Source organism: Brassica napus, chromosome C2 (assembly GCF_020379485.1).
Source record: "Brassica napus cultivar Da-Ae chromosome C2, Da-Ae, whole genome shotgun sequence".
Classification (NCBI taxonomy): Eukaryota; Viridiplantae; Streptophyta; class Magnoliopsida; order Brassicales; family Brassicaceae; genus Brassica; species Brassica napus.
The window spans coordinates 17,774,104-17,788,905 of NC_063445.1; the positions used below are offsets into that span (position 1 = coordinate 17,774,104).

Below are 14,802 nucleotides of genomic sequence, written 5' to 3' on the forward strand. Positions count from 1 at the left end.
ATTTCAGGTTTTCCAGTAGTTCTTCGATCCCATCGTGCTTGCTTCCCGTCCTGCTTAATTCTTGTCTTGCTTCCAACTTATTATGTCTCCAGAATAATATTTTACTGATACGAAGATTTTCCGAGAAAACTTCGTGATGAAGAAACGTCGGTCTTCAAAAACGTCGAGCTTCTAAACCGTCGTGCTTCCAAAATTGTTATGCTTCCAAAACGTCTGTCTCATCAATCTAGGACATCTTCTAACTATGGTCGAGCAACTTATTCGACTCATAGTTTACTCACGATCACTTCTTCGCCCACCTCGTACTTCAAAACTTCTCGATCGATCCTTATCACCCGAAACTCGACCACCACAATGATACTCGACCATTCTCTTTCTTTTTTTTTTTTTTTTTTAACGGGTTCCTACAGAAATAACTTTATTTTACTTTATTATTTACACACACAGAATTCAATCCACCGTAGTGTTTTAAAAGTTTTTTTTTTTACTTATTTTTATTAAATTAAAATATACATTAAGAGAAACTAAATAATTATAATTTTAAATATTATAATAACTCTACATCATATAATTTCTAAAATGAATATTAATATAAATAGTTAGAATAATTGTGAAAAAATTTGAAAATAAATGCTACTTTTAGTCAAAATAAATTAAACATTTTAAAATACAGTTATTATTATAAGTTTATTTATTCATAAAAATCATGTGTATTTCCTTATTTTATCATAAAAATGACATACCAAACCGTAAAGCAAACTTTACTTCCAACCTAAGATAATTCAAATAAGTTTATATGTGTTCGCTATGCAGCTAATAATTTTCACATGCAAATGGGGGTTGAACAGAGTGCTGAATATACATGCCCACACATTTAAGATCCCAAATTAAAGCAACCCACAATTAATAAAAAAATATGGATTACTAATTATGAAAATATACAATAAGAAAATCCGAATACACCTCAAACATAATTCCTACAAACTCTAATATTATTTAAGACCATAAACGTCAAAATACACTGTTCTTGCAAAAACGAACATAAAATACACACAATGAAAAGATACAGTTATATAATTATATAGATCACATGTAAACCGAATTCTGCGCGTAACGCGGACCGACCATAGTATGAATATGTATGTAATAAACAATTATCTATGATATGATATGGCAATGATCAAGTACAATGGCCAAACTAGATGGTAAACTAAGCAACGGTAGTAGGTTCGAATTCTGTTGGCAGCCTTTTTTTTTTGTTGAGCTTCCGGTCCATAATTTTTTTGGGTTTTTCAAGGCCGGGTCTGTATCAGATGATACACTCGGGCAATTAATTATTGTGTTACTACGTAGATTCAAATACAGACACTATGATCATATGTCATTTCCAACAAATAATGTAAAAGATAAACAGAAGGAATCACTAGGTAATTGTATAGTTTGCTCTGCGAGGACCGCAAAGTGATCGACGTTCAGTGTATTTGTAATGACCCCAACCCTAGGCTTTGCCCCAAGGGTCAAGTCATTTTTTCTTTAGAGAGAGAGAGAGAGAGAGAGAGAGAGAGAGAGAGAGAGAGAGAGAGAGAGAGAGAGGGAAGAAGCTCACCAAGAGTCCTCGCCGGAGCCACCGCACGCCAGGACGTCATCAAGCTCGTCATCACCATCAACCGCAGCTCGAGGTAACCAGAAACCGCCATGTTTTGAGTTATGTTTCGGTCGTTTTAGTAAATCGATCATAACTTTCTAACCGTAGTGAATCTCGTGCATCCAAGGCCGTCATCGTGTTCCTCTCGTCAAGACGAAGCCGTAGACACCAACCGCGTCGCGATCGGAGCCTGGACGAAGCCGTACGCGCCCCCCGAAGATTCGCCTCTGCGCGCGCGTGAGTTCCACGCGCCGCCGCCGGACCACCGTTCTCCGCCGCAGCTCCGCCGTCGCCGCCGGACCACCGTTCTCCGCCGCAGCTCCGCCGTCGCCGCCGGCCAATTTACCGGTAAGCCGCCGCCGTAGCTCCGCCGTCGCCGCCGGTGACCGACACCGGTGACTCGCCGGCGACTCGCCAACTCGGCCGAGTCGACCCGGTGAGTCAACTCGGTTGACTCGGTTAACCGGTTGGTTAGCCGGTTTGAATTGATTTCAATTCGGTTAGGCTAAACCGGTCGGTTTAAATCAATTGGAAATCGGTTAGGATAAACCGGATTAATTAATTAAATAATTAATTAATTAATTAATTAATTAATTAATTAATTAAATAATTAATCTTTGACCAGCGGGTTGACTTTTCCGTAAATACCCGTTTTAAACCGTTCGAAAGGCGTTCTGACTCGAAATTTCGATCTGATTTCAGATTTGGAGTCCATTTGAGCAGCTGGAGTTCATATATACCACTTCTCTTCATTGCTAAGGTGAGGGCTACTCCGTTAAATCCCGAGCTAGTTTAGTACTACCGTTATGGAAAGTTTAGTTTCGAAACATGATCCGTCTCTGTGAATCGAGTCTGTTTGAGAGTCTTGCTTGTTTATTATTATTATTGATTGTTAAACCGGAAATAGGATAATAGAGGATTCAACGGTTGATTGAAATGATTGATGTTAAGAATTGTTATATATATGTATATATATGCGAGTCCATGTTTTGGAGATTTGCGGGGTGCAGAGACGTTTGCACTGGCTGCCTATGTTTGAGGAGTTTTGCGGGGTGCAGAGACGTTTGCACTGGCTGCCATGTTTGTGGAGATTTGCGGGGGTACAGAGACGTTTGTACTTACGACGCCTTAGAGATTTGCGGGGTGCAGTGTGGACTACTGTGCTAGCGACGCCTGTAGAGTTATATATATTTTTATCCTTATGAGGAAATGTGATATGCTATTATCGCATTGGTTGTATCATGTCTAGTCCACTAGACATATGTGATTGTTCTGTGTGGTGTAATAGGCACCGTGATTGTCTCATGCTAGAGCTAGGCCTACATAGTTGTAGTGCTATGAACTGAGTCAGTGGTTTGCGGTTTAGCATCCCATACCTCACTGGGCGATTCCCCTGTCGCTCACCCCTCCTTATTTCCCCCTTTCAGGTGAGACCGATGAGCAGGAGTGATTTTTCGGACCGGTGCTATTGGGCTTTTGGGCTTCTATCGTTTTATCGATTTTATCGTTATCGGGCCTCTAGGCCTTTGGACTTTTATCGTTATGGTATTTCGTATTTTGGATTCTCGGTTTATGTCGTACCTTATGTTTCGGATTTTATTTTATATTATGGAATTCATGCGTGGATGTGGACTTTCAAATATTTATATATGGATATTTAAGATATTTGTATTTATCGAAGTATTTTTACTATTTCGAAAGTGACGGGTGTCACAATTTGGTATCAGAGCGGGTTCCGTCCCGGCTCCGACCCGGGATGGCGATTTTTGGAGACCTGGTTTTATTCGGTTTTGACGGTTTTAAACGATTTCAAAATATTTTCAGGGATCTGGGAACTTTGAAAATAAAAATAAATAGCACCTTTCCGTTCGGTATCACTCCTTCTTAAATGTTGGTATCCACAGATCGGCATAAGTTAACTTTTTCGCTTTTCTTTCAGATGGCGCCCAGGAAGAGAGTTGTTCGTACTCAGACTGCCAGAGTTGCTAGAGAGGCTGAGGATGAGCATGTCCAGCCCGCAGTTCCGCAGCAGGCGGCTCCGCCTATTGATCAGGATGCTTTGAGACAGATGGTTCAGGATGCGGCTAGGCAGGCTGCACAGGAGACAGTCCAGCAAGCTGCCCAGGAGGCTGCCCGAATAGCTGCTCAGGAGGTTGCCAGACAGATGGCTGCAGTACAGCAGGGTCCGCAGATTCGCATGCAGCAGGCTCCACCAGTTCAGGTTCAGCATTATCATCAGGTTCCACATCAGCCGGCTCCAGTCCAGCAGTACCCTCAGGTTCCTGTTCAGCCGGTTCCAGGAGTTTTTCAGGTTCCACCGCCGCCACCTGCTTTCCCAGTTCAGGTGCCCGAGGTTGATGAGACATTTATCAGGGTGTTGGGACAGATGAAGTATGTGAGTTTGGAGCATTTCACTGGAACGACGGAACCTACAGTTGCTCACGATTGGAAGCACAATTTGGATAAGTGTTTGAAGACCATCTCGTGCCCACCAAGGCTCAAGCTAAACATCGCTGAGTTGTATTTGCGCGGAGATGCATCAATCTGGTGGGATGGAGTGAGATTGATGCACCGTGGCGAGCTGACATATGATGATTTTCTTTACGCGTTCAACAAGAAGTATTTTCCGAGGGAAGCTTTGCATGAGAAGAAGAATGATTTCGAGCATTTGAGACAGGGTGCAAAGTCTGTCAGGGAGTATGAGCGGGAGTTTAACCAGCTCCGCAGATTTGTGGGTAACAACATAGATGAGGAGGATCTGATCAGGAGGTTCTTAGATGGGATGCGAGTAGAGCTTCGTGGTAGGTGCAGTGTGGTTACCTACACCAGTTTGGAGGATCTGGTAGAGAAGGCGGCTGTGCAGGAGAAATGTATGGGTGAGGAGCAGAAGTTCTCCAAAGCAGTTCAGCCTAAGGCAGGAGGGGCTTCGGGGTCGCAGAAGAGGCCTTGGGAGCAGACTGGAGCACCCCGTTGTGGGCGTTGTCGTCGCCACCATTTTGGGGAATGTTTCCAGTGCTATAATTGCGATCAGTTTGGGCATCTTGCGAAGAACTGTAGGAAGCCACCACGAACTCAGGTTGCAACACCAGCAGCAGCAGTAGCACCAGCAGTGGCAACGAGGAACTGTTACGGCTGCAACCAGCCGGGTCACATCTACAGAGATTGTCCGAGGAGAGGCAATGCGGCACTTCCACCACCACCGAAGCGTCTAGCCATCGCTCCACGTGTCTTTGCAGTTGGAGATCCCCAGGGAGCTGAGCCGATAGCGGGTATGTGACTTTTTCATACTTGTTGTGTTTGAGTAATTTGGTTTGTGGATGCCATGTGTAGTTAGCAAAATCTTGTGTAGGATCGGTTTTGGTTGGAGGAAAGTCAGCTCACACCTTATTCGACACGGGAGCCTCTCATAGTTTTGTGAGTCCACGCTTAGCCCAGTCTTGGCCTTTTCGGGGTGTATTCGAACCGAAGGCTAAGAAGATTCAGACTGCCGGCACGGAGAGATTGGGAGCAGTCGGCGTCCATCGCAATGTACCAGTTATTCTTGGAGGAGTTGAGTTGCTCGGAGATTTGACGGAACTGGAGATGAGCTGCTACGATGTTATACTTGGAATGGATTGGTTGTCACGACATCAAGTAGTACTGGATTGTCCGAGAGCGAGAGTCCATATCCCCAGAGCAGAAGGGAAGATCATATTCCAGGGGATTAAGACGCACCATGGAATTTCCATTGTCTCCATGTTGCGCGCAGATGAGCTACTGGAGAGAGGAGCAGAAGGATTTTTGGCGACCATTTCGATGGTTAAGGAGGATGGTCAGCAGGAGCTGCATGACATTCCAGTGGTTTCCGAGTACGAAGACGTTTTTGAGGCTTTAAAAGGGCCGCCACCAGCTAGAGCAGACGTTCTTGCGATCGAGGTGGAGCCAGGAGCAACACCAGTTTCACGAGCCCCATACCGCCTTGCACCAGCTGAGATGGCGGAATTGAAGAAACAGTTGGAAGAGTTATCAGATAAGGGATTTATCAGGCCGAGTACTTCACCGTGGGGAGCACCAGTGTTGTTCGTGAAAAAGAAAGATGGGAGTTTCAGACTTTGTATCGACTATAGAGGTCTGAACAAAGTGACCATCAAGAATAAGTATCCGCTTCCGCGTATTGACGAGTTGTTGGACCAGTTGCAGGGAGCTTCTTGGTTCTCTAAGATTGACTTGGCATCGGGATACCACCAGATTGCGATAGCTGATGGAGATGTGCGGAAGACGGCCTTCCGTACACGCTATGGGCATTATGAGTTTGTGGTGATGCCATTTGGATTGACGAACGCACCGGCAGCGTTCATGAAGCTTATGAATGATGTGTTTCGGGAGCACTTGGATAAGTGTGTGATCGTTTTCATCGACGACATTTTGGTTTATTCTCGGAGTAGAGAAGAGCATGCTGAGCATTTGAGGATTGTGCTGGATAAGCTTCGGGAACACCAGTTGTTTGCCAAGCTGAGTAAGTGTAGCTTTTGGCAGAGGAAGATTGGATTTTTGGGCCATGTGATTTCAGAAGCAGGAGTTGCCGTAGATCAGGAGAAGATTACCGCCATTTCAGAGTGGCCGACGCCAAAGAATGCTACGGAGATCCGCAGTTTTCTCGGTTTGGCGGGGTACTACAGGAAGTACGTCAAGAGTTTTGCTAGCATTGCAAAGCCAATGACGAAGCTGACGGGCAAAGACGTCAAGTTTGATTGGTCAGACGATTGCTCGAGGAGTTTCACTGAGTTAAAGCGACAGCTGACCCATGCGCCCGTTTTGGTACTCCCGAGGCCAGGGATACCATATGAGGTTTACACTGATGCGTCAGGCACTGGTTTAGGATGTGTATTGATGCAGGAAGGTCAGGTCATTGCATATGCATCACGTCAGTTGAGGCCTCACGAGGTCAACTATCCTACGCATGATTTAGAGTTAGCAGCAGTTGTATTTGCACTGAAGATCTGGAGATCATATTTATATGGGGAGAAGGTGAAGATCTTCACGGACCATAAGAGTTTGAAATATATCTTCACTCAGGCGGATTTGAATTTGAGGCAGCGTAGGTGGGTCGAGTTGTTAGCAGACTACAACCTGGATATTGCTTATCATCCGGGAAAAGCTAATCAAGTAGCAGATGCCTTGAGCAGGCGCAGGAGCGATGTTTCAGGAACCAAGGAGGTTCAAGAGTTTACTAGGACACTTGCTAGTCTCAAATTGTGTGCCACTACCGTGGAAGGTGAGGCAGTTGGCCTCGAGGCTGTGGAGCAAGCAGATTTGTTATGGAAAGTGCGTAAGGCTCAGGATGCTGATAAGGCTTTGTGTAAGCAGATCGAGATTGAGAGTATTGGATATCATACAGCTTCGAGTGGGATGTTCATGTATCGGAACCGGGTTTGTGTGCCTAATGATGAGTTGTTAAAAAAGGAAATCTTGCAGCAGGCACACCACTCGCGTTTCTCTATTCATCCAGGAAACACCAAGATGTACAAGGATCTCAAGCGTTATTATCATTGGCTTGGCATGAAGAGGGATGTTGCTTCATTTATATCGCAGTGTCAGACGTGTCAGATGGTCAAGGCCGAGCATCAGGTGCCTAGCGGGTTATTGCAGAACCTGCCATTGCCAGAGTGGAAATGGGACATGGTAACTATGGATTTTGTGACGGGGTTGCCAACCACCTTAGGAGGAAAGAATGCCATCTGGGTAATCGTGGATAGACTTACCAAGTCAGCCCATTTTCTAGCTATTAAGAAGACGGACAGAGCTGATCAGTTAGCACAGACTTACATCAGCGAGATTGTGAGATTGCATGGAGTTCCTGTCAGCATTGTATCAGATCGAGATACAAAGTTTACGTCCGAATTTTGGAGAGCCTTCCAGAAGGCGCTTGGGACGAAAGTGCATATGAGTACGGCTTATCACCCGCAGACAGACGGTCAGTCAGAGAGGACGATTCAGACTTTGGAGGATATGCTTAGAGCTTGTGTTTTGGATTGGGAAGGGAGTTGGGCAAAGTACCTACCCCTAACGGAGTTCGCCTACAATAATAGTTATCACTCGAGCATTAAGATGGCACCATATGAGGCTCTTTATGGTAGGCCTTGTCGCACACCGCTTTGTTGGACCGAAGTGGGGGAGCGACGTGAGATAGAACCTGCAATGGTTCAAGAGACAGTTGAGCAGGTTGAGATGCTTAAGATGCGGCTTAGGGAAGCCCATGACCGTCAGAAGAGTTATGCAGATAAGCGGCGTAAAGATTTGGAGTTCCAGGTTGGCGACCTGGTATACCTGAAAATGAGGACATTTCAGGGAGGATCTAAGACTCGGAAGCTGAAGAAGCTTAAACCGAGATATATGGGACCATATCCCATTTTGGAGCGAATTGGAGCAGTTGCTTACCGATTGGATTTATCCGAAGAGTTATCAGATTTCCATGACGTGTTTCATGTTTCGGTTTTGAGGAAAGTCGTGAGAGAACCAGAGCTCATTTTGCAGCAGCCGCCCAGTGACCTTGGTAGGAATTTGCGTGCGCCGTGTCAGCCAGTAGAGCTATTGGATCGCCAAGTGAAAGCAGATGATGGTATGATGACTATGTTGGTCAAAGTTCGTTGGGAGAGAGATGGTATTCAGGAAGAAACTTGGGAGTCCGAGCCCCAGATGAGGATTGATTATCCGGAGCTTTTCCGGGTTGACATTGGACATGACAACTTATGAATTGAATTCGGGGACGAATTCCTTGTAAGTAGGGGAGAATTGTAATGACCCCAACCCTAGGCTTTGCCCAAGGGTCAAGTCATTTTTCTTTAAAGAGAGAGAGAGAGAGAGAGAGAGAGAGAGAGAGAGAGAGAGAAGAAGCTCACCAAGAGTCCTCGCCGGAGCCACCGCACGCCAGGACGTCATCAAGCTCGTCATCACCATCAACCGCAGCTCGAGGTAACCGGAAACCGCCATGTTTTGAGTTATGTTTCGGTCGTTTTAGTAAATCGATCATAACTTTCTAACCGTAGTGAATCTCGTGCATCCAAGGCCGTCATCGTGTTCCTCTCGTCAAGACGAAGCCGTAGACACCAACCGCGTCGCGATCGGAGCCTGGACGAAGCCGTACGCGCCCCCCGAAGATTCGCCTCTGCGCGCGCGTGAGTTCCACGCGCCGCCGCCGGACCACCGTTCTCCGCCGCAGCTCCGCCGTCGCCGCCGGCCAACTTACCGGTAAGCCCCCGCCGTAGCTCCGCCGTCGCCGCCGGTAACCGACACCGGTGACTCGCCGGCGACTCGCCAACTCGGCCGAGTCGACCCGGTGAGTCAACTCGGTTGACTCGGTTAACCGGTTGGTTAGCCGGTTTGAATTGATTTCAATTCGGTTAGGCTAAACCGGTCGGTTTAAATCAATTGGAAATCGGTTAGGATAAACCGGATTAATTAATTAAATAATTAATTAATTAATTAATTAAGTAATTAAATAATTAATCTTTGACCAGCGGGTTGACTTTTCCGTAAATACCCGTTTTAAACCGTTCGAAAGGCGTTCTGACTCGAAATTTCGATCTGATTTCAGATTTGGAGTCCATTTGAGCAGCTGGAGTTCATATATACCACTTCTATTCATTGCTAAGGTGAGGGCTACTCCGTTAAATCCCGAGCTAGTTTAGTACTACCGTTATGGAAAGTTTAGTTTCGAAACATGATCCGTCTCTGTGAATCGAGTCTGTTTGAGAGTCTTGCTTGTTTATTATTATTATTGATTGTTAAACCGGAAATAGGATAATAGAGGATTCAACGGTTGATTGAAATGATTGATGTTAAGAATTGTTATATATATGTATATATATGCGAGTCCATGTTTTGGAGATTTGCGGGGTGCAGAGACGTTTGCACTGGCTGCCTATGTTTGAGGAGTTTTGCGGGGTGCAGAGACGTTTGCACTGGCTGCCATGTTTGTGGAGATTTGCGGGGGTACAGAGACGTTTGTACTTACGACGCCTTAGAGATTTGCGGGGTGCAGTGTGGACTACTGTGCTAGCGACGCCTGTAGAGTTATATATATTTTATCCTTATGAGGAAATGTGATATGCTATTATCGCATTGGTTGTATCATGTCTAGTCCACTAGACATATGTGATTGTTCTGTGTGGTGTAATAGGCACCGTGATTGTCTCATGCTAGAGCTAGGCCTACATAGTTGTAGTGCTATGAACTGAGTCAGTGGTTTGCGGTTTAGCATCCCATACCTCACTGGGCGATTCCCCTGTCGCTCACCCCTCCTTATTTCCCCCTTTCAGGTGAGACCGATGAGCAGGAGTGATTTTTCGGACCGGTGCTATTGGGCTTTTGGGCTTCTATCGTTTTATCGATTTTATCGTTATCGGGCCTCTAGGCCTTTGGACTTTTATCGTTATGGTATTTCGTATTTTGGATTCTCGGTTTATGTCTTACCTTATGTTTCGGATTTTATTTTATATTATGGAATTCATGCGTGGATGTGGACTTTCAAATATTTATATATGGATATTTAAGATATTTGTATTTATCGAAGTATTTTTACTATTTCGAAAGTGACGGGTGTCACAGTATTCGTGCGACTTGCAGCATAAGTCTGGGACACATTCTCGATTTTAACACTAAACCAGATCTTGATCCGCGTTTTATATTGTTTGTTTTGTTTTTTCTGTATATTTTTTTGTATATAGCTTAAAAAATCATATATGTTTTTTACCTCCCCAGCGTGAAGTTTATGTATGCAGGTTGGTTACTGGGTTTCTGCAATAACGTAAATTAATAATTAGAAGCAGTTACGTAAATTAATAATTAGAAGTGGGAAAAAGGTAACTGCTTAGATTATAGAAAAAGAATGAACGTGGTTAGAGTTAGTATATAATTAGAAGCAGTTATGAAATAATTGTATTTTTTTTAAAGTAGGTCCAATGACAAAAGAAGTAATATTCCAGGAAAAGTCTAAGGTAAATAATAGGAGTGATTCTGAATTGTTAATAGGGTAATTCTTTCAAATAGTTTTTTTTAAATGAACAAAATAGGCTTTTTTATTTTGAAATTTGTAATATTTATTTTTTATTTTTTTAAATTTGAAACCATATCCCAAGACCACCCTTTAACTCTAAATTCTTTAATAAAACTTATTTTGGTCATTTTCTTCATTGAAAGCTATTTTTGTGACAGAAACTTAAAAATGAATATTTTAGAGAATTTCTCTTAATAATATTGATATAAATAACTCAAACAAAAAAAAAATTCATCGGTCAAACAGTTACCAAAATTTACTAAAGTCGGTTAGATTCGACACATCAACAATATTTTATGTCGCATAAACTGCACAACTACGTTTTAAGCATCTTTTACGAACAATGACATATATAATAGGTATCTTTTTATATTGGTTTAGGCAAATAGATCAAAATTAGACGTTTTAAGCAACTACGTTTTTTTTTTTTAGTGTTTCGAAAAAAAAAATTATTTATTTTGTTCTTTACCTCCTCCTTTTACCTCCTCCTTTATCTTTTCTTCTTTTTCTTTTTTTTTTCGTTTTATTGTGAAACCCATTAGGGTAAACAAACATCTGATTAATCCTTCCATCTCATATTGTCTCCTCATTATTCTTCTCTTTCGTAAGACAACCTACAAAAGAAAAGTTGAAGCAGCAGCCATTTTTGACTTTAGAAGCTTCATTTTTTTCCTCTATACTTTGACTTCAAAATATTCGTCATTCTTGATTCTTTTAACGCTCTTTTCAAATCATCAGGGTCTCTTTATACCTTTCCCGGGCATTGGCTCTTGAATGATACAAGAAGAAGGCAGGTTAAAAGAGAGAGAGAGGGCAAGAAAGCGTAGGGAGGTTATGGAGGTTATGGCTATTGAGGTTTCTTGTACGGAGGCTCCTGGTTCTGGAACCAGCCCAAGAAACTCTTTGTCCTACGATTTAGACTCTACAGACGGTGAAGTCAGATTAGACTCAACACTTCTTGATTCAGGTTCGGAGTTTGATTTCTGCTTTGGCTCGAGTTGTTCTGTTCAAGATGTGTCTCCGGCTGATGAGCTCTTCTCCGATGGCAAGATCCTTCCCGTCCAGATCAAGAAAGTAACCTTTCAGGTTCAAAGATCAGCTTCGCTCTCATCATCATCATCTTCTTCCTCCTCCTCTTCTTCATCATCGTTCAACAACCAGAGATCAGCACCAGAAAAAAAGATCATGAGACTCAAAGAGCTTCTGTTGAATCCTGACTCTGATTTTGAAAACAAGCCAAAGGGACTGTTCTTGCAGTTCAAGAGAAGCATAAGTCTCAACTATGACAAGAGCCGAAATAGCATCAGATCGCTTCATTTCCTGTCGCGAAGCAACTCCACAGGCTCTGCTCTGAACCCTAAACGTAACTTTCTCCCCAAGGAATCTAGTAACCCTTACAAGACCCACAATCTTCCCAAACAAACTTCTCTCAGAAGATCATCTTCGCTCTCATCTTCACTCCCTTACAAGAAACAACCCGCCAAAAACAGCTTCGGTAACGGAAACGGTGGCATTCGAGTTAGTCCGGTCTTAAATTTCCCACCACCGGCGTTCATCTCGAATGTTGCCGACGGATTTTTCAGCATTGTGTCGCTCTGTAATGGTAACATGAACAGGAAGACAATATCATGAAAACATCTTTTGTCTTTTGTGGCCTGAGGAGAGAAAAATGTAAACAGAAAATGTCTTTTCTTTTTATTTCTACTGTTTGTTGTATAATGAAGGAATATCGACAGCACATGTGAAGATTAGACATCATGTGAGTTTTGTCTGTATTTTCAAAAACCAAAAAAAAAAACACGAATAGGAACGCCTCGTTTGATTGGATCTCTGGGGTTAGATTAGAGTATTATTAAATGTATCATCTCGTGTATATAAATCTATCAAGAAATAAGATAATATGTGGTAAAGTAATAAAGATAAGATGTAGTAAGTGAATCGTGTGAATAATGACTTTAAATGGCTTTTTAAGTCGCTCACAAGGTCGTGAGAGCACACAAGAAGAGCTGGGCTTTTTTTTTTTTTTTAGCTCAACTTCAACTTTTCATTAACCAAAGGAATAGTACATAATCTTAACCACAAAGGATTCAACCACATTTACAAACAAAGTGATCTAATATCGCGCAGGAAGACATAGATGGATCCTACGCTACCCGATCGAGACTCTGTTGTAATTCTACCCAATGAGCACGAGCATTCCCCACGACTCGGAAAACACTATCTCTTAGACCCCTAAATTCGACCACACGAGTGAACAACGGAAAGTCCGAAGATAAACTGAAACTAATCAAAATTTAACATTTAGAAACCAAGCATTAGTCGCCTAAAGATATGCATTCCGGACTCGAACCAATTCTTCAACACCGAAATGGTGCTAACCTTGAGTAGATTCAGCATCACTGGACTTGACCGTCTCACTCCTTAGCCAAGAGCTGGGCTTATATGTTTATTCTTTTAGTCAAATAGTTAGAAAAACAAAGAATGAACTATAACTAATTAACAAAATAATAATGATGTGATTGTTATGTAGTGACCAGACTAGTATTTGTGTTAGTAGTTTTTTTTTACGTTTCTCATTGATTTAGTTTATACTGACAAATTAGCTAGATTTCTTTTTATGACATGGATCATTCAAATTGTAAAACCCCGACTAATTTCGAAAGTTAGGAACAAGCATCAGTTGTTTAATCTTCTCCTAACGCTGATCGACAATACTAAACTTTTTTGGTAAAATCAAATCCACAACTCAACCTCTTTCACTCTCACCACCTCGTTGTTGACATCAAATAAGCTAGATCATCTTCAACTATGGCAGCAGGGCCACGACAGTGTCAGAGCATATAAAAAGTAGAAAAATTTCTATTGATATACAGAAATAAGAAAATATTCTATCTTATTAAATATTACATAATATATTTGGTGTAATCTATCTAAGTTATCCCAATTAAGATTAAGTTTTACAAATTTGTACATATATTCTTCTTTATACATTAATAAAATCAATTTTTCATTCATAATATATAAGTATCAGAGCATAATTGAATCTCCGATTAATTTTTTTCAATCGCTTTGATATTTTTCACTTCCGCAAATTCTATACATACTAACTTCTTATCTACTACTACAATATAATATTTTCAAATATGTCGACTAATTATTCTTCTACTTTTACAATGGAAGGACATTACTCTGTCGAAATCTCCGTATAATTTTCATGTTTCATACAAAGAGGAACTCTGTAGAGAGTTATGTATAATGTTTTACTAAGTTTTGAAACTCTCTTCAAACTAAGTAAAGGATTGGTTTTGTTTATGACACAATCATTAAACCTTCTTCAAATCCTAAGCTTGCTCATTGGATTGCTTGAAATTATATGATCAACTCATATTTCCCTGAAGATGATTCCCGCTCTAATAGCCCGGCTGTTATCTGCTACATAAAGAAGCTATCATATCCCATATTCTTGATGCATTCAAGCTTTGTGAATCACTTCAAAGCAGATTTTCCATCAAAATTTTGTTACAAACACTACAAGAAAACATAAGAATTTCCAATATAATAAAATCCAAGAAGAATTTTGATGGATTTCCGGACCAAATATCGACAAAATAATGTAAATCCGTCAGGAATCTGTAGGAAGTTTTTGACAAATTCCCGATGGATTTTCATTTTTTTGTTAAGTCTTTCGGGAATCCGTGAGGAAATTCCAACGGATTTACATAAAATATTATAAAACAAAAATCCTCAGAAAACCAGTTAGAAATTTCCAAAAAAGTTTCAAATATTTTTAAAAATATTTATTTTATTAAATTCATTGGGAGTTTCCAATAGATTCCAGACAAATTTAAATTAATAGTTATTTTTATTAAATCCGTTGGCAATTCTGTCAAGTATTCCCGACGGATTCTCGGCGAATTTAGGGTTTAAGATTTAAAAATATGTATAAATTAGGTAACACCTGATTCGTTAAATATGCACAAGTACTATAATAACACTTTAAACTTCATATAATATAACATATACTCAATAATCGAATTTTACAAAATTTACATATAGTAAATCAAAAGAATCAACTTGAACGTTAATGATATACCATGGATTTTACCCATTTTTAGCTATGATA

The 14,802-nt window shown here is 41.5% G+C and overlaps 3 protein-coding genes across 3 annotated transcripts; all 3 read left to right on the top strand.

Annotated features, from left to right (window-relative positions):
* The first annotated feature begins 1,444 nt into the window (after window positions 1-1,444).
* LOC111204234 (transposon Tf2-1 polyprotein) lies at window positions 1,445-8,477 on the top strand. Its single transcript, XM_048747825.1, has 4 exons — window positions 1,445-1,679; window positions 2,348-2,405; window positions 3,585-4,914; window positions 4,995-8,477. The coding sequence occupies exons 3-4, from the start codon at window positions 3,585-3,587 to the stop codon at window positions 8,375-8,377; spliced, it is 4,713 nt and encodes a 1,570-aa protein (XP_048603782.1). The 5' UTR covers window positions 1,445-1,679; window positions 2,348-2,405; the 3' UTR covers window positions 8,378-8,477.
* On the top strand, window positions 8,422-10,180 carry LOC125581800. The gene is made up of 4 exons (XM_048747826.1): window positions 8,422-8,596; window positions 8,671-8,872; window positions 9,219-9,276; window positions 9,943-10,180. Exons 1-4 carry the CDS (start codon window positions 8,422-8,424, stop codon window positions 10,174-10,176), a joined length of 669 nt encoding a protein of 222 aa, XP_048603783.1. The 3' UTR covers window positions 10,177-10,180.
* A 1,007-nt stretch (window positions 10,181-11,187) lies between these two features.
* LOC106368394 lies at window positions 11,188-12,506 on the top strand. Its single transcript, XM_013808345.3, has one exon. It carries the CDS (start codon window positions 11,454-11,456, stop codon window positions 12,309-12,311), a length of 858 nt encoding a protein of 285 aa, XP_013663799.1. The 5' UTR covers window positions 11,188-11,453; the 3' UTR covers window positions 12,312-12,506.
* Window positions 12,507-14,802: the final 2,296 nt, after the last annotated feature.

What these genes read in the sequence shown, in the direction of transcription:
- LOC106368394 (XM_013808345.3), top strand. Translation starts at nt 11,454, where the DNA reads ATGATACAAGAAGAAGGCAGGTTAAAAGAGAGAGAGAGGGCAAGAAAG.
- LOC111204234 (XM_048747825.1), top strand. Translation starts at nt 3,585, where the DNA reads ATGGCGCCCAGGAAGAGAGTTGTTCGTACTCAGACTGCCAGAGTTGCT. An exon ending in GGGAGCTGAGCCGATAGCGG is followed by an intron (nt 4,915 to 4,994) that starts GTATGTGACTTT and finishes AATCTTGTGTAG; the next exon opens with GATCGGTTTTGGTTGGAGGA.
- LOC125581800 (XM_048747826.1), top strand. Translation starts at nt 8,422, where the DNA reads ATGACCCCAACCCTAGGCTTTGCCCAAGGGTCAAGTCATTTTTCTTTA. An exon ending in ACCATCAACCGCAGCTCGAG is followed by an intron (nt 8,597 to 8,670) that starts GTAACCGGAAAC and finishes TTCTAACCGTAG; the next exon opens with TGAATCTCGTGCATCCAAGG. An exon ending in CGCCGCCGGCCAACTTACCG is followed by an intron (nt 8,873 to 9,218) that starts GTAAGCCCCCGC and finishes ATCTGATTTCAG; the next exon opens with ATTTGGAGTCCATTTGAGCA.